The 22,574-nt window shown below is 49.6% G+C and overlaps 1 protein-coding gene across 1 annotated transcript; it reads left to right on the top strand.

Annotated features, from left to right (window-relative positions):
* The first annotated feature begins 4,246 nt into the window (after positions 1–4,246).
* On the top strand, positions 4,247–22,281 carry LOC144943549 (pyruvate dehydrogenase (acetyl-transferring) kinase isozyme 2, mitochondrial-like). Its single transcript, XM_078871122.1, has 11 exons — positions 4,247–4,787; positions 6,660–6,801; positions 7,843–7,914; positions 8,922–9,106; positions 12,454–12,543; positions 13,602–13,679; positions 14,826–14,902; positions 15,591–15,692; positions 17,980–18,090; positions 18,959–19,072; positions 20,462–22,281. The coding sequence occupies exons 1-11, from the start codon at positions 4,673–4,675 to the stop codon at positions 20,600–20,602; spliced, it is 1,227 nt and encodes a 408-aa protein (XP_078727248.1). The 5' UTR covers positions 4,247–4,672; the 3' UTR covers positions 20,603–22,281.
* The last annotated feature ends 293 nt before the right edge of the window (positions 22,282–22,574 follow it).

Raw genomic sequence — 22,574 nt, 5'->3', positions numbered from 1 at the left:
AATACCCTACTACCATACAATAAACCGATGTAAAAAACGAAATATAAACTACATCAATGTAATAAAAGTACTCAATATACTCTCCAATAAGCGGAGCTATTAAAATTACGGAACTGGGTATACACTACACTATATGGCTACCATATAGTAAACTGATAAAAAAACTAAAATATAAACTACATCAATATAATCAATATACTCAAAATACTCTCCAATAAGCTGAGCTACTAACAATAAGTCATTATACATTACACTTCTATGTTGAAAAAAGTGGCGTTTTTTTCTTAACGTTAGCACCACGGACAGCGATTCGCGTTGTTCAGACGGACGAGTCCATCTATGCTCGGAACGGAGGAGGGGGGAGAGAGGGAGAAACAGCCACGGTGCGCTACTCTGTCCTGTGTTGCGTTACAACTATGCTATAAACTAGACTACTATACATTACAATATTATACCCTACAATCTAAACTACACTGTATAATAATGTATACACAGCACCAACATAAGCTCTAACATTATGCATTATATTAATATGCCTCCAATTAAACACCGTTACTATACACTACCCATTACCTTAGACTATACATTGTAATATTACACTATGTATTATTCTACAAACCCTACTGTATACCACACTGCTGTATATTCACTATACAATTACCATACTATATATTACTTAATATCTTATATTAAACATTACACTTTTATACTATTTATTATTATACAATCTCCTATACACCATACCATTGACCGTCGCGTGAAAGGTTCTAAGAGGAAACAAAAAAATATGTCAATGGGAGAGTGGCAGCTGGAAACTTGCAGTGGAGCAAAGACTCCAATTAATGCGGTTGAATCAGAAATTATTTTGTTGGTTTTTATGACGAGGCTGTTGGTGGGGTCTCTTTTTATTTTTGTATAGCTGCCATCGTTGAGTAGTTCTTGAATTTCGTTGTTATATTCTATTTTATCCATGATGACAGTGGCATTGCCCTTGTCGGCTGAGAGGATGACAATGTCATCCCTCTTTTTTAATTGAGATTATTCAAAACGCTCATCTTTGCTGATGTTGCTAGCTGGCATCTTAGCGTTTTTGAGGGTTGCAGCGATTTCAGATCTTGCTACGTCTGCAGCGATGTGACCCAGGCCCTTGCTAGTGCACTAGCTTGATACGCGGTGGTTTGGCTGCTCCAGTTCTTTGTTATTAAAATTTACTTTCCTTTATTACTAATCCTAGATAATACACGAGCATAATATGACTTTGAGACCCCCCACCACCTGCACATTCCACAAGGAGTGACTAACCCCATACCTGCATGTCATCAACATGCTCAATTCCTCTGTTGATATGTAAACGCAGCTACATATCATTAACATTCTTTTCCTTTATTAACGCTGTTCCTTGCGCCCCCCCGTGGTGCTGTTGATCCTGCATAATGCATGGGCATAATGGGACTTTGAAACCCCTCCGCCCACCTCCTACGCATTGCCCATTGGTATGCTAAATTCCTCTTCATATGCACATTCTTTTGTTAAGGCGCTCCTCCTCGCTACACCTATATAAGCTCCTAGCTTGATAATGTCTCATTCTTCGCCTGAGGACGGCTGCTTGCGTTGTGGCCGAAACGTCGTGAGAATTGTTTTATTATGTTTTATTTTTATTATTTTATTACTTCCCTTCTACGTGACTTTACCGAAAGAACCAAGAAGATAAACTCCTTTGTCAAGGCGCTCTCCTCCTCCCACCCAGCTTAAAATACGCTGCAAAGCTTAGCAGTGTTCATTAGGACACTGTCTTTCCAACAGCTCTGTTCTTCACCTGAGGATGGCTGCTTGCGTTGTGGCCTAAACGTCGTGAGAATTTTTATTGTTTTATTTTTATTATTTTATTATTTCCCTTCTACGTGATTTTACCGAAAGAACCAAGAATATGAATCCCTGCAGTCACGAAAGCTTTAAATCGAAATTCAATGTTATTTTGAGTCATGGGTTTATTTAATTAACTGTATAACAATGGTATATATTAAATTATAACCTTGATTGATCCTCTTAACAGGGTGGCCTTGAGACTTGGCATATGGTAGGCAGGCTTCATCCATTGTCTGCACCACGCCCCCACCCGCTCCCACACCCTGGGTCAGCTGCCCCCTTCCATGTCCTGGAAACTGTGAGCGAGGTCATCCCATGAGGACTGCCGGGATGAAAATCAATATGGAAGGAGCCAGGGTGGGGGTGGCTATGCTATTGGGTTCGTCCCGTGTGTGGTGATTGTAGTGTGTGTGATGTTGTTTGACAGTCTCCTGCCCCCAAATAGACTGTCCACTGCTCATGGTGCCTGGAGCCAGAACCAGTCCACCGGACCTCCTGAATGCCAGAGATCCAGGCAGTACCAGTTCACCTCCCAACAGAGGAGTGGCAGCCTCTCCTCCACGTGGCCACGCACAGTGGTTTACTGCCATTTCTGAAGGAACCCCGAGGGTACAGGTTTCAGTCTGGCTATGCCAATTGTGATGTGGCCATAAGACGTCATAGCAACCTCCCCCCCCCCCGGGGCCTCTGGCACAAGATTAGTTAGAGATTATATTTGTGGTTTAGTGCCAATTAATTGAATGTGGAGGAGTAACCCCATCAGCACCAGAGGAGTAACAACTCGCCAAACATCCCAAAATCATCGACGATCAGCATCCACGATCCCGGGAGCGTTTGCATCGCCAGCTGATTTACCTCCAGTTTCACGAGGGCAGACGCCACGTGCTGCCATCTGCTGGGTAGCCCGAGCCTACGACTGTTTGACAATTTTTTTTATTTCACCGGGTGAAGGCCCACCGAGCCACGTTACTAATGTAAGCTCTTTCTTGTTCGGAAGCGGCCTGGCCACAAACGATAAGCTCAACACAGTGGCTTATCACGCGGAAATGTTATAGCAGCCAAATGCCCTACACGCGTGTTTATAAACTGGAGGGCCCGGAGAAAAAAAATCCACGGGGAGAGAGAGACACCGCAAATTCCAAATATACAGAAGCAGGCGTCAGGATCTGAATCGAACCCACGACCTCCTGCATACCAGGCTAGGTAGTCAACTTCTCCTAGCCACCGTGATGGTGATGAGACACCGCAAACTCCAAATATACAGCAGCAGGCGTCAGGATCTGAATCGAACCCACGACCTCCTGCATACCAGGCTAGGTAGTCAACATCTCCAAGCCACCGTGATGGTGATGAGAGACACCGCAAACTCCAAATATCAGAGGTGGGACAAAGTCATTGTTATGCAAGTCCAAGTCGAGTCGCAAGTCATCAAATTCATGACTCGAGTCTGACTCGAGTCCAAGTCACATGACTCGAGTCCACATCTCATAGGTGGGACAAAGTCATTGTTATGCAAGTCCAAGTCGAGTCGCAAGTCATCAAATTCATGACTCGAGTCTGACTCGAGTCCAAGTCACATGACTCGAGTCCACACCTCTGCCAAATATACAGCAGCAGCAGGCGTCAGGAGTCAGTGATCGAACCCCACAACCTCCTGTATACCTGGCGAGGTAGTTAACATCTCCTAGCCACCGTGATGATGAGACACCACAAACTCCAAATATACAGCAGCAGGCGTCAGGGGTCCGGCATCGAACCCACGACCTCCTGCACACCAGGCGAGGTAGTCAACATCTCCAAGCCACCGTGTGCGAGACGACACCAGGTTAATCCCTGGCAGTGGCAGTCCTGGACTAAGAACCAGGTTCCAACCTGCTTAGCTTCCGAGGAGTGTGCGAAGGATCGCGTGGGGGGCAGGTTTGATCCTCTCAGCCCGAATGGCAATGAGTCGTCGCCGGGACAGGCAGCCCCAGCGGGCATTCGGGTTGATGCGCTTGCCGTGGCCAGTTGCCATCGTCGAGAATTGAACTCATCAGCGAGTCATGCACTACAACAACCACCTCCACCGCAACAACCACCACAAAAACCACAGCAATCACCACAAACTACAACAACCAATACAACAACCACCACAATAATCACCACAACAACAATCACCACACCAACTCCAACCACCACAACAATCACAACAATCAACGCACCAACTACAACAATCACCACACCCACTACAACAATCACCACTCCAACTCCAACCACCACAACAATCACCACACCAACTACAACAACCACCACAACAACAATCACCACACCGACTACAATAACCACAACAATAACCACACCAACTCCAACCACCGCGGGTCGCGCGCTGATGACGTCTCCCGCCCCACGTGACCTCCCCCGCTCCACGTGACCTCCCCCGGCGGTGCCGCGCAGTGCGGGCCCGGGACCCCGCAGGATCGACGGCGTCACAGCGGCGCTCCACGTCTCGTCGACTCCCCGTCTCTCCCCGTGTCTCTCGCTGTATCCTTGTGTCTCCCCGTGTCTCCCGCAGGCTCCCTGTGTCCCCCACAGGCTCCCCGTGTCTCCCCCCCCCCGTCTCTGCCTGGGATCTCCCGGTGTCTCGGCGTCTTTCCGTCTTCTAGACCCTTGTATCCCGCCTGCTCCCCCAGCCCTTCCAAGTCTCCTCCTGGTGTCTTCCTCTGTCTCCGTCTCCTCCTCCCGGTGTCCCTCTCCCCCCCCTCCGCCGTGTCTCCCTCTGTCTCCACCCCCCCCCCCCCCCCCGTGTCCCCCTTCTTTTCCGCGCACCATGAGGTTGGTTCGCGCGCTGCTGCAGAGCGGCGCGGGCAGCATCCCGCGCCACATCGAGCACTACTCCCGCTTCTCGCCCTCGCCACTCTCCATGAAGCAGTTCATGGACTTCGGTGAGAGCGGCCTCCCTCCCCGCTGTGCACCCCACCCGTGCTGCACCCGTGCTGCACCCGTGCTGGACCCGTGCTGCGCCCGTGCTGGACCCGTGCTGCGCCCGTGCTGCACCCCCGCACCCCGATGCACCCGTGTTGGGCCCCTGCTGCGCTCATGCTGTGTTCGTGCTGCGCTCGTGCTGCGCTCGTGCTGCGCTCGTGCTGGACCCGTGCTGGACCCGTGCTATGCTCGTACTGGGCCCGTGCTGGACCCGTGCTGTGCTCGTGCTGTACTCGTGCTGGACCCGTGCTGGACGTTGCTTGCTACAGCCAGATCGGCCTATCACTTCCCCACGCACTCGGACACCCTGCTACCCTTCGTTTTTCCTCTGCCCATAGCTCCCTGCTTGCTCCCTGCTGTTGCCCGCCATGTGGAATGTATGTTAAACATCTTTTGCACCGTACTTGACCAACCGTGCGAATCGGATATGCGGGGAGAGGACAACAAACTAAACCTCAAAAAGCAGTTCTGAAGAAATGAGTCTAGATTATTTGAAAGTGCGTAGCTCCAGTGGCTTCCTAATATCGGAAGGAAGAGCGTTCCAGACGGCCGCAGAAGCGCATCTGAAAGCGCTGTCAGTTCGCCAGCATCGGATCAAGAAGCAAAGCCTGGCTGCTGATGAGACACTGGATGTCAAATGTGGCCCACACAGTTTGCCTCTATGAAACCTAATCAATTAGCCAGACTAGACACGGATACCTGTACCACCTAAGGTCGCAGAGCGTTTTTATGGCACCGATGTATTTGTCTGGGTAATGAGAGAGGATTCTTTTGATAACAAACTTTTTCAAATGGTTATCACAGAATTCACTGATTTTGGCCATTATCAAGAAATTGGAACTTCCACAGTGATGCCAACTCAGGTGGCGATCTCTGTGTATGCGCTGGGTTCATTAGACTGATTTCGCATTAACCACGAATAGCAAGGATCGTGTTTGAATTGCCACTAGATGTGACAGCACTGTTGGTCTGGCTTTACATGAACACTTCGTTGCTGCAGTCATATCATTTCTCATGCATGTTTATTTTAGGTATCTCTGTGTGCGGCCAGTTTTGTTTACTTAAAACACGCGCGCTTGTGTGTGTGTGCTTATATATTGTTGTTATATGTGAGTTGGCCCAGTCGCCCGGAGGTTAGCGCCTAGCTGGCAAAGGCCACTGATTAAACCGGCTTCTCGAGTCGAGTGGGTTTATGGTTCCAGCCCGGTCACCAATGACTGCACCAAAAGACCTTCACATTACATTTGGTTACACAGTTAATTTGGCTGAATACCAGCTCGGATAATAAATATCTGTTGGTATGATTGTCAAGCAATGAATATTACACTATAGCAGGGTAGGTGGGAGCATGCTGTCCCCTAGTGTGAAAAATATGTCACTGGAAGGGGTCTCAGAAGTAGTTCTGTAACACCTGCTTCCACGGACCATTCTCCAACATGATGGTTTGCACAGCTCTGCGAGATTTACAATTTGGATTCTTCTTCATGGGACATCGCGTCGGCAACACAATTGGGGTAAAGCTGGGGTAGCAGGGAAAGAAAGCAATCGCATGTTTTGTGTGTGCGTGGTCATCATCATCATCACCACGCTCCATGGGCAGATTGCCCCCGTAGGTGTACACTGCACATGTCATTTGTTTCCACTTTCCTCTCTGTCTTGTGCCACGATGCTCAAGCAGTGCCACGTCTTTCTGGCACCAATCTCTTATGATGTCGTCGTCAAGCCCAATTCTCTGTTAGGTCTTTCTCTCTTTCCGGTACCTTGAATTTGTTCCAAACAACAACAGCAACACTTTTAATTTGCCTGTTATTGTCCACCCCGCGTGTTGACAGGCTCGGAGAATGCATGTGAGAAAACGTCTTTCACGTTCCTGCGCCATGAGCTCCCGGTGCGACTCTGCAACATCATGAAGGAGATTAATTTGCTCCCAGACAAACTCCTGCAGACGCCGTCCGTACGCCTCGTTCAGAGCTGGTGAGTGGCGTCTGCCCCGTGCCCGGAGCGTCACGGTCAGGCCAAGGTCTCTCCGTGTGAAACCTAAGATGGGCGCAACACTGCGCGATCCTCCCTCGCAGCACCCGAGAAACCCAACTGCGCTGAGATGCGAAAACCGATGCCAAGTTCATTATGCGTGCGGTCAGCCGATCGGGCGCTCGTTTTTGTTGTTGTAATTGCTGGAAAATCTTGCGGCCAGCGTTAGGGGACGTGCAGATCGTGGAGTCGGACAGTGGGCACAGTGTTGTCTTGGGTTTCATCTGTGTGCGGTGCGAAGCGATGACAGGCGACGTGTCATATGTGTGTGTGCCAGCTGTGTGTGAGAGAGAGAACGGTAACTTGTGCGATAGGAAAAGATGGCTATTTTAAGCAGCAGGCGTTGCCGCTTATAGTACATGTCGAGGAAGCATTCATATTGTCACTGATTCATTGACGTTACACATATCGTTTATTTTATGTAAATATGACGGCTTTTAAATCACACGTTCATGTGGTTTTTGCAGTGGCAAAGGTGAATATGGAATGGGAAAAGTTACAATATAATTTATTGATGAAAAACAAACCCGCATCATTGTCACCCATGATCTATCTACTGCTGGATAAAAGCCTCCCAAAGTTTTCACAAAAAAAAATGTTTAGACCTGCATTTTGTGAGTTTGTTGTCATTCCCCCGCATGTCCGATTGGCACGTTTGGCTACATACGGTGCGAAAGAAGTTCAACATACATAGATACCATCTCCATGCAACGATCTATCTCCCTCCCGCAAAATTCTGCTTTTCTAAAAATATGATGAAACTCACTTTGAAGAATCACAGAACCATCAGCCTCCTATCGCACACGGATGAATGCTTCACGAAGATCATTGGAGGTGGAGCGTTCTGTTGCGGCGCTAGGGATAAAGTCAGCCGTGCGTTCTTCCGCGTTAAAATGTTGATCCCGAGCTAGAGGTCAGCTCGCCCGTCGATGACCCTCTGTGTGCTCGATTTCCGTCCGATTTGAACACCGCTTTATCTTGCAGGTACAACCAGAGCCTGTTGGACATGCTCGACTACGAACGCAAGGACCCTGAGGAAGACACAACTGTCAACACGTGTGTGAGAACACTGGACCGTCTGGATCCACACTGGTTTCCCCGGGCCCTGTTAAGGTCCAAGGGCAGTTACCCTTCTGTTTTCCTGTCCTATAGTGGCCCCCTGTTTGTCCCGATACAGTGTACTTACCCACCCATTCTGCACAGACCCTTGAGGTGAGGTTGTATAAAATATAAATGACAGTCTGTTCTTCCTATAACGCCGCTTCTTGTTTTCATGAAGCGAATTGGATATATAACGCGGTGAATGTATGAGGGAACACATTTTTTAGAACGCGGATGCGAATCGGATATGACGCGATCGAGTGGACAGAACTACGTCACAGCGCGAGTACGATTAAGCGGTTGCAACGGCTGCCTCGGCGTAGCATCGCACAAGGCATTGGGATGCTACTGGATGCTTCTAGAGGCTACCCACGCGCCTCAGTCTTCGTTCAGCTTGCGTACGCATCGCACGTGTTATCGCGAACTGTGCTTTACTCTATATGATATATTATTTATTATGACGAGGTTTTTCCAGAACGTGGTGTTCCTCATGAACGCAACTACCGCCGCGTTATCGTATAACACGACTACTGTATATTGTTACATCCAAAAGCGTCACGCTTAATATCACACCAAGTACCACAGGCGTCATTGAGATGGCTACGTTTAAGGTGTGCCCTTGTTTAAACGCCCTTTGTTGCTTGAGCTAATAGGAGTAGGGTTGGCTTTCCCCAGGTGTGACTTTTTCCAGCACATGTGTTCTAAGAGGTGCTAGTGTCTACAGTACAGTTGCAAGAGCGCTGTAGTGTGTACCATTAATTATATCTGTAATGTATCCCATTTGGGATGCTTTTCGGTAAACTCTCAATACGTGACGGCACGGAATGCGATCTGCAACGATCGCAATTCAGCCTTTTCTGATTGCTTCATCGTGCTCGTGGTTTGTTTTTCCGAGTGCTGTGCAGCTGCACGTCTGGACATCATAACCACGTGTTGTTTCTCTCCCCCTGTGATCGCACCAGTTTTGTGGAAACGCTGATCAAGATCCGGAACCGGCATAACGACGTGGTGCCCACAATGGCCCAGGGCGTGATTGAGTACAAGGACGCCTACGGCGTGGATCCCGTGTCCAGCTCCAACGTTCAGTACTTCCTCGACCGCTTCTACATGAGCCGTATCTCCATCCGCATGCTCATCAACCAACACAGTGAGCGCTGTCTGAAAGCATGGCCACAGCTTTGTGTGTGTTGGCACCACGGTGGCTATGAGATGTTAACTACCTCGCCTGGTATACAGGAGGTCGTGGGTTCGATCCCTACCCTGATGCCTGCTGTATGTTTGGAGTTTGCGTCTCTCATCATCATCACCACGGTGGCTAGGAGATGTTAACTACCTCGCCTGGTATACAGGAGGTCGTGGGTTCGATCCCGACCCTGACGCCTGCGTTATATTTGGAGTTTGCATTTTCTTCCGGTGGTCGCGTGGATTTTTGCCCGGGTCCTCCAGTTTTCCTTCCACATTTAGGAACATGCGTTTTGGAGTATTTGGCTGGGATAAATTTCCACACGATCTTCTTTCGTATGGCTGATATAGATGCAGAGTAACAGCTATCATTTGTGACCAAATCGCTTCTGAAAAAGAGGTATTTATCTCAGTTGGCCTTGCTTGGTAAATTTTTAAATAAAAATAGTGCGTGCGTGTGTGTAGCTATAGCGGTGGAAAAGCGGGTCGCGCACTGCACTACGAACCCGCTCGCGGTCAAAACCAGTGACGATTATCTGAAGCGATCCTGGGCCTCCCCTAGGTCGCCTCGGCCTCAAATGAGTACCTGGTGCGGTGTGTCAACATCGCCACGAGGGAGACAGGTGGCCGAGCGTGGTGCTAGCCACCCACCCCCTCGTGTGCCGTGCCGGCCTCCATAGGTGCTCGCTAACAGCACTTGCTCCCACAGTCTGTTCAGGCTATAAGGGAGTCTTTGTCTTTGTAGCTGGAGCTGTTGTATGTATGTTGTAAGTATATCTACGGAACCGGAGAACACCAATCGGCGAGCAGCACAAAGGGAATGCGAGTATCAAAGTATTAATAGCTCGCGTTGAGCAGTTCTATCTTTGAGACCTTTTTGCCATAACTGCTCTACCCGAGTAATTCATACTTTGATATTTGCATTGTCTTTGTGCTGTTCGCCATCTGCGTTCTCTGGTCTGATACTGGTGAGACGAGGCCATAATAAAAACTGTCTCTGGTGTAGGTCAATCAGTTTCAAAGACAATGTATATATTATCAGAGCGTGTTTGAATGTTTTGCCACAAGTACGTGTGGTTAATGCAGACTTGATGCCTTGCAATAGGTATCTATTTGATGTTTGAACATCTTAACATCTGTTTTATTTCCAGAAAGGGTAAAGCCTATCTTTACGTTGTATGTTGAACTTTTTTCGTACCATACGTAGCCAACTGCACTAATCGGAGGTCATGCTATCATGACGTTGGTCTCCGCCCCGTCACTGTAAGAGTTTATGGATTGGCTGCTGCTGGCAGTACTACTATCGTTTAGGAAAATCACATTCTAACTATTAATTATACAAACTATTTAATATTTTACCAGCTAAGGCCCACTGACCTGTATAACTGTTTTTCAGAAGCGACCTGGCTAGAAATGATAGCTCAACAAAGTGACTTATCAATTGGAAATTTATAGTAACCAAATAACTCTTAGATGCATCTTTCTAAATGTCGAGGGAAAAACCGAAGGAACCCGGAGCCAAATCCACGCAGTCACGGGGAGAATATACAAACTTCAAACATACACGCGTTAGGGTTGGGATCGAACCCACGACCTCCCGTAGACCAGGTGAGGAAGTTATCGCCACCTTGGCGCCCAATTCATTCCTGTGGCGGTGACATGGCCCAGCGGCAGCGCATTCGCTGCTTGTTGCAGAGAGAGGTTCGCGGATGATATCCTGGAAGACGCCACTGATTCATACTGCGGGCCTGTTAACCACAAACGATCTGCCGCCTGCTTCACAGTGGACTTTAAAGATCCCGTGATGCCACTCGGAGAAGAGTCGGCCATTGTGTACTGGCGTCGCGGTCCAGATTTGCCAAATTAGAAAAATTACCCGCAAGCTACTAAGCTGGGAACCGCATGGCAGTCATTGCCTCCCACTGTGGAAACTTAACAGGACCCTCCTGAAAAAGAGTCTTTAGACCGAAGTAATGCTTTCCAGGGTAAATTAGTGTAGTAATCCTTCGTGATCAAGGTTTTTGGGTTATATCGCGTAAGTATAAATGTATCGTAATCCTCCACCACCCGACAGCCAATTAGTAAGGGATTTGTCATGTAAACAATGCGCCAGTTAGTTACTACTTCAGCCACCGGTGTGTTGGAAAGTAAATCCACAACATTTAAAATTTGAGTACGACATTTGGCTGGTAATTACATCCAGCATCATCGGGCGATTTGCTAGAATGGTGAAGCAGTCTACCTGCTTCTGGTCTTAAATCGAGCAAGATGACATCATCACTGTGAACCCATCAGTAATAATAATAAATACCCTGGATAGCCAGGTAAGAGGGCCTTGATACTAAAGTCTCTTTTTCAAAGGTGACCTGGGTTAGAAGTCGCACGGAAAATGTAACAGCAGCACCACACAAGTACAGTGCAAAAACAGTAAAAGCTTTTAGTTTTCACAACACAGTGATTCCGGCAAGAATATTGGAAAATAAAATCTATTTTAGTCCGGACCAGGTAGGCGTTCGAAAAACACATTTCTGAAACAGTTACATTCTTATTCCTCAATAAATGCCTCAAATGGGGCTTTAACAACGCGATGGCATTCCTTCAAACGTAAAAAAAAAGACTCGAGAAAGCATCGCAATATTCATGAAAGTTTACTCAGTGGCTGAATGGTGGCTCAGTTTGAAGTGGCAGCACGCGACTTGGTTTACAGCCGCGACGTAACCTGGGGCACGCGTTCAGAACCGACGTTGACCCCCAGGGTTGGTCACCGTCAACCCTCGGGTAGTTTTTGCCGGCCACCCCTGTACTTGGGAAAAACAATTTAAGTCAGCCTGACTCTGCTTGCGAGACACCGAATGTCAAAACGGTTCCAGAGTTTGCTTGTGTTGAACCAATTTCAGATGAAAATATTCACTCCCGGAAGGCCGTACGGTGGCTGACGGTTGGGAGGGAGGCGAATAGCCCGCTCGTTCGTTTTGTTACTCTCAGCGTTGCCAGAAAATGGCAAATTTGTTCAACAGCCAGTTGTGTTGGTGAGTCGTGAATGCGATCGAAAGAGTTGTGCAATGAGCGGTAGTGGTGCAATGGGGAGTTCCGAGGACCACTTCCCATGACCTCGCAGACTACCAGCAGTATGTAGATCCCTGGCTGGGAACCATTGACCTAGGAGATGCATGTTGTGGACAAATACAGCCGAGGTGGTGATGATTAACCGTGCACTCTAAGCGGTGATGATTAACTCTGCACTCTAAGAGATGATGATGATGATGGTGATTAGCTATAGAGCCTAAGCGGTGATTATTAACTATTCTCCAGCGCTGCTGTTTGGAGGAGGAGTGAACCCCGCTCACCCCAAGCACATCGGCAGCATCGACCCGAACTGCGACGTGGTTGGCGTCATCAAAGGTGAGCACTCAACAGCAGCCACCAATGCCGCGGAATGTGCGACGAATACACACCGTCATTCATGGCAACAGTTACTGATGATGTCAGGGCAGCGCAAGCTGTGTTGTCAAGAGTGTATTTGAAATCTGTTCTCATTCCCAATCGATTGTGATGGTTTAAAAATACGAGAAGTGTTGCATGGCCTCGACGATGTGCTTTGAGTGAGTCTGTGTGAGTGTATGAATGAGTGTGAGTGTGTGTGCGAGAGTCAGTGAATAAGTGTGTGTGCTAGTCAGTGAATAAGTGTGTGAGTGTGTGTGCAAGTCAGTGAATGAGTGTGTGAGTGAGTCAGTGTGAGTCAGTGAATGAGTGTGTGAGTGTGTGTGGGAGTGTAGGTGCTTGCTAACAGCACTCGCCCCAGCGGTCTGTGCAGGTTATATGGGGGATCTATGTCTTTGTGTGAGTGTGTGTCAGGGGTAGTGCAGCCACTCCGCTACGAACCCGGCTCCCCGAGTTCGATTCCTGCTCATAACCACCAACACCAGTGACGATTATCTGAACTGGTCCTTGGCCTCCCCTAGGTCAATTCAGCCTCAAATGAGTACCTGGTGTGGTGTGTAAGCATCGCCACTAGGGAGACAAAGGTGGTCGGGCGTGGTGTTGGCCACCCACCCCCTCGTGTGCCGTGCCGGCCTTCATAGGTGCTCACTAACAGCACTTGTCCCAACAGTTAAGACTATACAGGGGATCTTTATCTTTTATCTTTGCTTTTTGTGGGTGTGTGAGTGTGCCCACATTACGCAAACACTTGCTATCACTGCCCAGTGGAGTGTTTGTTGAAATGCCAAACTGTAACCTTTGGAGGACTTTGATGGAGAATGACAAGGGGTAATGTGATGTCATTTGTAGTTTGTATCCCCAACAGGTTTTAAGGGTTGGCCATTTCGTGTAAATCCCACAAATACATTTATCAGCACCAAGTGAGATACAAGAGATGAAAGTGGGCAAACAAACTGAAGTTAATTCTCAACTGTTCTCAGATATTCTGTCACCGTTTCAAATAATATCACCTTCTGCAGATGCCTTTGAGAATGCCAAGATGCTCTGTGACCAGTATTACTTGGCGTCCCCTGAACTGGAAATCACCGAGTGCAATGGTATGTCCTGCGGCCACTCATCACCTCCGGTAATGTTTACACTATTTTTTATTTGATCAACGAAATATGTTTTTCTTTTTTAAGTGACCTGGCTATTACAAATTAGAGCTCTACGAAGTGGCTTATCGTGTGGAAATCTATAGCAGCAGCCAACTACTCTCGACGCGTGATGTTGATTCTAAATGTGGAGGGAAAAACTGGGGAGGACCTGGAGAGACATCCACGAAACCACGGGGAGAACATGCAGATTTAAAATATACAGCAGGCGTCAGGGTAGGGATCGAATCCACGGTGGTGAGATGTTAACTCCCTCGTCCACCGTACATAGCCAACCGCGCTAATCAGAGGTGCAGTGGAAGGACAACAAACTAAACATTAAAAGCAGTCCTCAAGAAATGAGTTTTCAATCGAGATTAAAAATTGCATAGCTCCAGTGGCTTCCTAATATCGGAAGGAAGAGCCTTCCAGACGGCCGCAGAAGCGCATTTGAAAGCGCACGATGCGGTGACCATCTTTGTTCGATGGCTTAGCCAAAAGCCGCTGCTCCTTGATGAGATCAGCAAGGTATTCTGGTTCATTTTGTGGCAAGCGCCTTGTGTGTAATGAGTGCGGCCTCATAATAATGCATTCGTTCAGGACCCATAAGCCAATGCAGCTCGGTGAGCACTGGACGGACGCGTACTTTTGTGTGGCACCAACTTGTAAGCGCCTGGGTTCACGTATTTCACAATTCGGCAAGCTAACTGGAAACACGCTTGGCTCGGATTGTTGTGCACTTGACACCATTGCGCAACAAATGCCACCGATAGCAAAACAACTGTAAATCGTAGCGGTCTGCCTCAAATCGGCGAACCGCGTGCATGTCCGTACGTATGCACGCTGAACTTCTTTCGCACCGTACGTAGCGGACCGTGCGAATCGGAGGTGCTAATCCGTGTGCAACCCTCGAGCGTTACCCGCTGGGTGGATGGCACGCTGTGTGCAGGGCGTTGACGCGAGTGCGTGCCTGCGTGCGTGCGTGTCTGCGTGCGTGCCTGCGTGCGTTCGTGCCTGCGTGCGTGCATGCCTGTGTGCGTGCGTGTGTGCCTGCGTGCCTGCGTGCGTGCCTGCATGCCTGCGTGCGTGCCTGCGTGCGTGTGTTTCCAGCCCAGACGCCAAAACAGGCCATCTACGTGGTGAATGTGCCTTCCCACCTGTACCACATGCTGTTTGAACTTTTCAAGGTGAGGCTGCTGCTGCTGCTGTGACTCTGTCTCTCTTAGAATGTCCAGGTGATTTCTTTGAAACCGGAGTGACACTGGGTTGGCTGTGCCCGTGAACTGTCCTGGGCTCACGTTCGTCTCCTGTTGTCTACGCGTGCGCCGTGTGTTGTGCATCGTGCGCGTGTTGTGTATGTATGTTGAACTACTTTCGCACTGTACGTAGCCAACCTTGCTAATGGGAGGTGCGGGGGAAAGACAACAACCTAAGCTGGCTGCAGTGCGTGTGCCTGATGCCGAGTACAAGCTCTGGGTATGTGGTGGGGAGCGGTGGTGTAGCGGTTAGTGCGCTGCGCTACGAAACCGGCGACCCGAGTTCAATTCCTGCTCATGACCAGTAGTAGTGGTGAATATTCTAACCAGTCCTGTGCCTCCCATAGGTCCACTCAGCCTCAAATGAGTACCCGGTGCGATGTGTAAACGTCGTCACTCGGGAGACAAAGGTGGCCGGGCGTGGTGCTGGCCAACCACCCCCTCGTGTGCCGTGCCGGCCTTCATAGGTGCTACTCGCTAACAGCACTTGCCCGAACAGTCTGTTACAGGCTACACGGGTGATCTTTGTCTTTTGTAAAAGCCGTGTATATGCCCCGCATGTGCTGTGTGTGTGCTGCGTACATGTTAAGTGCCGTGCGTGCTCTGTGTGCCGTGGCAGAACGCGATGCGTGCCACGGTGGAGCACCACCCGGCCGAAACGTTGGTGTACCCCCCCATCGAGGTGCTGGTGGCGCTGGGCAAGGAGGACCTCACCATACGGGTACTCGCCGCGACAACTCCTGCGATGCATCTTAAGTCTTGCCGCCGCCCCTCTCCTCTCCCCCCCCCCCCACCATAGCAATGTGGAATTTCCACCGTTGGCTCAGAGCCACAAATTGTCGATGAGCCCCACCTCGGGCCGCATTCTATTCCTAGCCCGTTGGAGGCGCGCAGTTATTATTACCTCCTCTGCAAGGCTGTCCGGGGACTGTCGAGGTGTTTTCACGAATTGGCCTTGTTCGGCCGAGAGGCGATCCGAGGGCAACAGCGGATTTTACGAACCCCGAGCGGCCCCGCGGCGAATGTGCAAGGCAACGGGACGGCATTGGGGAGGGCGGGGGGGGCTCTCGAGCGGCGGCGGCGGGCAACCCGGACGAGTGGGCGGGTCGGCACGTGCGGCCCTCCTTCGTCTCAGCGGCCCGCGGAGCTTTGACGGCGCGCTCATCGTGACCCCCACGCGTCACCCTAGACCCAGGGGTCGGCAAGCCGCGTGCGGCTCTGGCAGGGCCGCGCTTGGTGACATTATTTACGAAAGGGCCGCCGTCTCTCGTTCGCATCGCGTTGCGGAAATCTTGAAGTATTGAGTTGTGGGACCGAATTTGACAAAAAGCGGCTGCTCTTGCCGCTGTTGTTTTTGTTGCTGAGCCCCTGCCTCCTGGCCACCGCGAGAGACTCCATGGGACGCATGCCACCCGCGGGCTGCCGGTTGCCCAGCACTGCTCTAGAAGAACACCCCTTATAGAGGGTGTTTTTGGTCTACTCTTCCACGTTGACCAGACGTTTTTGATGAGGTGTACTCAAACTCTACATCCGCTCCCCACTCCCCCCACCCATGCGCGACCTGCCGATCGATGGTTAAAGACTCGTTTAGTCTGCTGAGTGGCACGAGCATCGTGGGTTGTGGAATCGTCACCGCCGCATCGGAAGATGGAATCGAACTGCCGACCTCTGGGTTGTGCTGACAGTTGCACCGCAGCGGCACCGATACAGTAAATACTCCGATTGATTCACGGCACGAATGCTCGCAATGTTGGCAGAACCTGATTGCCGTTAAATGTTACAGCCCCTCCGGCGTATTGCAGTTGTGGGGTGTGGAATGACCTCCATTGCCCTGGGTTGACAGGTCCACGCAGGCCACCTGATGCCACCCCGCCCGCGTTTGCCGTGAATAAATACATTAGAATACACCGCCGGATGTTGCTGCTATACACTGCAGGTCCTGCAGTGTGCAGTGTGACTCACCGAGTCTCAAGACTCTCCTTCTGGTGGGTCCTGCTAAGTTTTCGCGATAGTTGCTAAGGGTTTCCAAATGAAGTAATTTGTAAATCTTTTTTTTTACTTGACAAATTTAGATCACGCCATTCTCCCTCCCTCCCTTCCTGAAAATACGCCACGGCATCTCTAACGTCCCCTGTGAAGCACACTGCGAGTATTGTATGCTTAATACACCCGTAGCATTAACCACGGTGGCCTGGCAGATTGGAACGGTGAACCTCTGCAATAGGGGGCGAATGCGCTGCCTTCATACGTACGTATATGTACGTTGAACTTCTTCCACATCGTACGTAGCCGACCGTGCTGATCGGAGGTGCGGCCTCGTAACAGCCCCCGAACTATGGATAGATGACCATTACCTGTGTACCGGTTAAGAACTAATTCAGACCAAGTTTCAGGTGTACTTTGTTTAACCGGGCGGTGAGAGCTTGAGGGAGCAGCGTCATCTCATTTGCAAGAGTGACCTGGGGCGTTCGACTGCCAGTCGGAGGCGGTGATTGCTGTGTACAATGTCCAATCAAGAAAGGCACAATCCTACGACCATCAGTCTCGATATCAAACTAACGTTTCTCTATTTACTACAAATCACATGCGTGTGTTTGTTTCGCCAACTACATCTGTATGAAATGTACATCTTTTGTTGCAAACAAAAAATGGCCAGACAAAATTCCTACTTCCCATATCTGACCTTTTCACGTCAAAAATAACGGCATTTGTTTAAACATCTCTTTAGCCACAGGGCCTTATGATTTACTTTTCATCAGCGTTGGTTCAACACGAGCCCAACTCTGCACTGGTTTTGACATTCAGTGTCTCCTTGGCTTGAACCGAACGCTGGCGAGCGGCCCAGTGTGTACACAGCAATGCAGCCGCCCGTCAGCCGTGAGTCCTCGTCTGCCACGAAGCTATACAGCGCGTGACGATGCCAAGTGACGAGAGGAGATGTTTTGACGGTGTCACCGCCCCAGTGGCCTGGCTTCGTCACCGTTGCCGTGTGCCGTGTGCCCTGACAGATGAGCGACAAGGGAGGTGGGGTGCCCCTCCGAAAAATCGATCGGCTGTTTAACTACATGTACTCCACGGCGCCCCGACCACGCATGGACACCTCCCGTGCTGCCCCCCTGGTACGGAAGCCGAGCGGCGGGCGCCATAACCCGGTCACGTGATCTGGCGGTTGCCGCAAATGACAAAGCGCTACTTGGTGCGTTCATCAGGAGCGCTGCACTAAACAGAATATCATAAAGTGTGATCGGTGATGTTTCGGGGCAATGGCAGTTCTTCATCGCGCTTGCATCACGCGCTTTCAGAGGCACTTATGTGGCCGTCTGGAAAGCTCTTCCGATATTAGGAAGCCTCTGGAGCTATGCACTTTAACCTTGAGATTTAAAACTAATTTCTTTAAAGCTGCCGTTTGTCTTTAGTTTGTTGTCCTTCCCCCGTACCTCCGATTATCACGGTTGGCTACATACAGTGCAAAAGAAGTTAAACATACATACAGAAGTACTTACAAAAAGGCTATAAAGATGGAGTGAACAACAGTTGGAGATTACATCGGGCTCTGATAATAATAATTAATATCTTAAGGATGTTTCAAGATGACCAGTACTTCATTGGTATGTGCATAGTTATTCATGAGTGGATACTAGGTAACAGACGAAACTCATAACACATCAAACATTTATATAATGCACAATTAATTTGCATTCAAAGTAAAATCACCAACATTTGCCGACTCATTGCATCCTGGGTAACCGGTCTCCATTCAGTCTTTTTCCGTACAGAGACCCCTTGTCTCCTGCCACACGAGCGTGGCCAATTACAAAGCACGAACAAACTTGCACACACATTCCAGGCTAATTCAGGCCCCCCTACAGTGATTGTGACCCGTGGCAGCTTCTGCCGTGCTGCAGCGGGGCTGAGAGATATTCACGGAACACAGATCCCCAGCGTGCTGCAGGGCAGTGGCTTTTTTTTTGTGTGCGTGGCGTTCAGGCTGGCTTTGGATATGGGCTGCCTCTCTCCCGGCTCTACGCTCGCTACTTCCAGGGGGACATTCATCTGTACTCCATGGAGGGGCACGGCACCTCCGCCCTCGTCTACCTGAAGGTGAGCTGGCTGCTCTGAGATCGGTGGGGGAGCTGCGATGGACTAAGAGGCCGCCGTTACCGGGACTACGCGACGTCGTCGTGTGGAGACTTGGCAGCATTTTACGGCGTTGAGTTTTTTGAGATCCGGCCAAGAGCTCGGGGTGCCGCGATGGCGAGATGTTAACAACCTCGCCTGGTGTACAGGAGGTCGTGCGTTCGACCCTGACGCCTGTTGTATATTTTCAGTTTGAGTGTCTCTCTCCCCGTGGTCGCGTGGAGTTTTCTCCGGATCCTCCGGATTTTCTCTCCACATTTAGAAACATGGGTTGGAAATTGGCTGCTATAAATCTCCACATGATAAGCCACTTCATTGGGCTATCATTTGTGGCCAGGTCGCTTCTGAAAAAGAGTGTGGTGGCGTGTGGTCTGTCACCTAAAAATCAACGGAAGGGATCGCTGTTAATGGAAAACAAAATAATCATAAGCAGAATTAAATATTCTCCACAACAACACAAATTATTACTGTGAGTTGTGTATTGTGTAGTTTTGTGTTGAACTAGCACCCGTGTCTAACAAGGTCCTTGCCTTTTAACACCAACATTGGTTCAGGCAAGCCTGACTGCTAATGAGACAATTAATGTCAAAACCGGCCCATCATTTGCTTGTTCGCGTTGACCTTCATAGATGCTCGCTAACGGCACTTGCCCCAAAAGTCTGTAAAGTCTATATGGGGGATCTTTCTTGTATCATTTGTTTGTGTATCGATAGTTACATTTTTATGTGCAATTTCATTGAGGGACTGCGTGTCGTCTTGATGTGGTCTGGGACTGTTGTTGTTGCTGCTTTTGCTGCCTTGCCTGAACTTACATTTGGTGTTGACGGATCAGCAGGAATGTACATGCTGATGAAATGTGTCCTGTACGTTATTTATTTACCTTTAGTGACTTGTTTACCTTTTCTCTTACTTTGCACCCCTGTCGTCTCTTTGTACTTTTGCTGTTGGAACTTGCTGACCCGTCCCGACTGGATATCCGCGGGGAAAAAAGCTTCATAACTCATCGGATTTCTCCTCCTCCTCCTGTCTAAATAAAGATGCTGATCGTGTTGAAGCAGTGCCGCCGAAAAAAGATGCACTCCCACCGAGGCCGCAGTGCCGCCGTGCGACGGAAAGAGGCGTCGTTGTCCACCCACTTGCTTCTCTGGACATGAACTGCTGGACATCTGTGGAAAAAGAGCTTTACGGCTCGTCGGATTCCTCCAGTATAAATAATCATTCCTATTCTGTCTTAACGCGTGCGGTCATCGCCTCGCGGTGCCGCGCTGCGGTCGCGATCCGTATCCCCGGCGGGTGCTTCGTCCGATGGATGCGGTGAAGCGGAGGGCGGCCGGTCTGTGCGTGTGTGCGCAGGCGCTGTCGAGCGAGTCGGTGGAGCGGCTGCCCGTCTACAACAAGTCGGCGTGGCGCCACTACCACGAGGCGCACGAGGCCGACGACTGGTGCGTGCCGAGCAGCGAGCCGCGCAACATGGCCACCTACAAGCCGCGCTAGGGGCCGTCGGGCGCCCCGCCGCCCGGCACCGCTCGCCCGAGCCGTGTGCCCCTTCGGCGTGCGGTCAACTGTGCGGTCATCTCCTGAACTCGCCCGCACCCAGCGACATGGCACCCTCTCCCCCCCACGCCTACCCCCACAGCGCGCGCAATGGTTGCCAGCGCGTGCGATCCTGCGGTGGTGTGGGTGCGCCGATTTCACTCCGAAAGGTCACGGAGTAATAATATATTTTGGTGTGAGTCTGTGTGAATATAGAACTGTAAATAGTACAGAACTCTATAGAGTATAGTATCAAAACGTGTAAGGACAAGATCCCAGCATTTCCTTTTCAACGTGAAATGATCACGTACGTCCACGCACTCATTTCATTAATTTCGAAGGGGGTCCCGGTTTCTCACTCGTGCACTCCCTTAGGGTGCTCGTCGCTCCCCGCGTCCGTGCTGCAGATGCGGTAAGAGGTGGAGAGAGAGGACCTGTGGTCATTTTTTCAGGAGGAGTGTCCGGATGGCCACGCGAGTTCCATTCTTCGCGAAATATTCACTCGACGATTAAAAGAAAAAATTATGATTCAGGCAATGCGCGGACCCCGTCACATCGCGTCGTCGTTGCGACACACGTAATACACACGTAATACACACGTAATATACACGTAATACACTCGTAATATACGCGTAATACACGCGTAATACACACGTGATACACACGTGATACACACGTAATACACACGTGATACACACGTGATACACACCGTCAACATAAACTAAACAGATCCTTGACAATTTTTTATTCGGCAGAATCTGTTTAGCTCGCCAATCTGCAGAATGTGTTTATATCTCGAATCTGCAGAATGTGTTTAGCTCCCGAAGCTACAGAATCTGTTTCTCTAAAATCTGCAGAATCTGTTTCTCGAATCTGGAGAATCGATTTCTCTAGAATCTCGTCTCCGGACACCAACTTCAGACGGGTTGTGCTTCGTCTTACAAACGTCGAGTTTGAGGCAGAACCGGGGAGGGATTTTTAGACATCGGAAGATGGAACCGTAATGGCGACCTCTGGACGGTCACAGTGCACTGCATCACACTGAACATGTAGCTTTACTTCGTTACAATTTAACCAGTTTATTTTAAGAATATGAAAATATATATATATGTGCACACACGTAAGATTTTGGTTTTCATCCAACCATTTCAAATATTGTAAAGATGAAAAGTTTTTTAAGTATTACTGATAAGCTGTCGCGTGATGTGTTCTCAACTGTCGCGTTGCAGTTGAAACCGCGGCTGACCCCCTTGCCACTTTGTACATCTCGATGGCGTTAGGTTAAAACCTTGTGGTTGGGTCATAAGCAATTTTAATCTGGCGAAAACAACGTATAGAACTGGGTTGCTCTTCATGGGACCTCCCTTGCCAGTTGGTCTAACACTGTTTGAGACTAAGCTCTTCAGAAAGCTGTCTCTGGTGTGGACCAATCCGTTTGCATATACTACCGGAGCATGCTTTTTGTTTGCATGTTCACCACAAGTCTATGTGTTTGGTGTTTTAACATCGTAACACACCTGTTTTATTGCCAGAAAGGATAAAACCTATTCTCATGTGTTGCTCTCATTTTAATCGGAGTCACGAATTATTGCGGCGGTTTACCTTTTTTTCGTCATCGCAATGAAATCATTTCCAGCCTCTCTCCTCGTGTTCTGAGTCTTGGTGTTTCGGTGAAGCGCCCCGTCCTTGTGGTGAGCCCACTTGCCCAGTGTATTGTGACCCCCCCTGCCTTTCGGACTCCTGGCGTTTGATATGAGCAGCCGCACCCGGGCATCAAGAGACGTTCACCGTGAGAAATGGCGACGAGAACGAATCGCTGTCCGTGGGAAGTGCCGCGAGCGTGAGGGCACCGCTGGGTGGACGAAGTTCATTGCCTGTCGTGGTACGGGCAGCCGAGTTTGGATTTTAGTGTTGGGCTCCTGTGGTTTTAAAC

Source organism: Lampetra fluviatilis, chromosome 31 (genome assembly GCF_964198595.1).
Source record: "Lampetra fluviatilis chromosome 31, kcLamFluv1.1, whole genome shotgun sequence".
Lineage (NCBI taxonomy): Eukaryota > Metazoa > Chordata > Hyperoartia > Petromyzontiformes > Petromyzontidae > Lampetra > Lampetra fluviatilis.
The sequence above is the reverse complement of the archived record's forward strand: the minus strand, read 5'-3'. Positions and strand labels throughout refer to the sequence as shown.

Coding starts and splice junctions, on each gene's coding strand:
- LOC144943549 (XM_078871122.1), top strand. CDS start 4,673: ATGAGGTTGGTTCGCGCGCTGCTGCAGAGCGGCGCGGGCAGCATCCCG. Junction 6,802..7,842: donor GTACGCCTCGTTCAGAGCTG/GTGAGTGGCGTC, acceptor TTTATCTTGCAG/GTACAACCAGAGCCTGTTGG. Junction 13,680..14,825: donor GGAAATCACCGAGTGCAATG/GTATGTCCTGCG, acceptor GTGTGTTTCCAG/CCCAGACGCCAAAACAGGCC.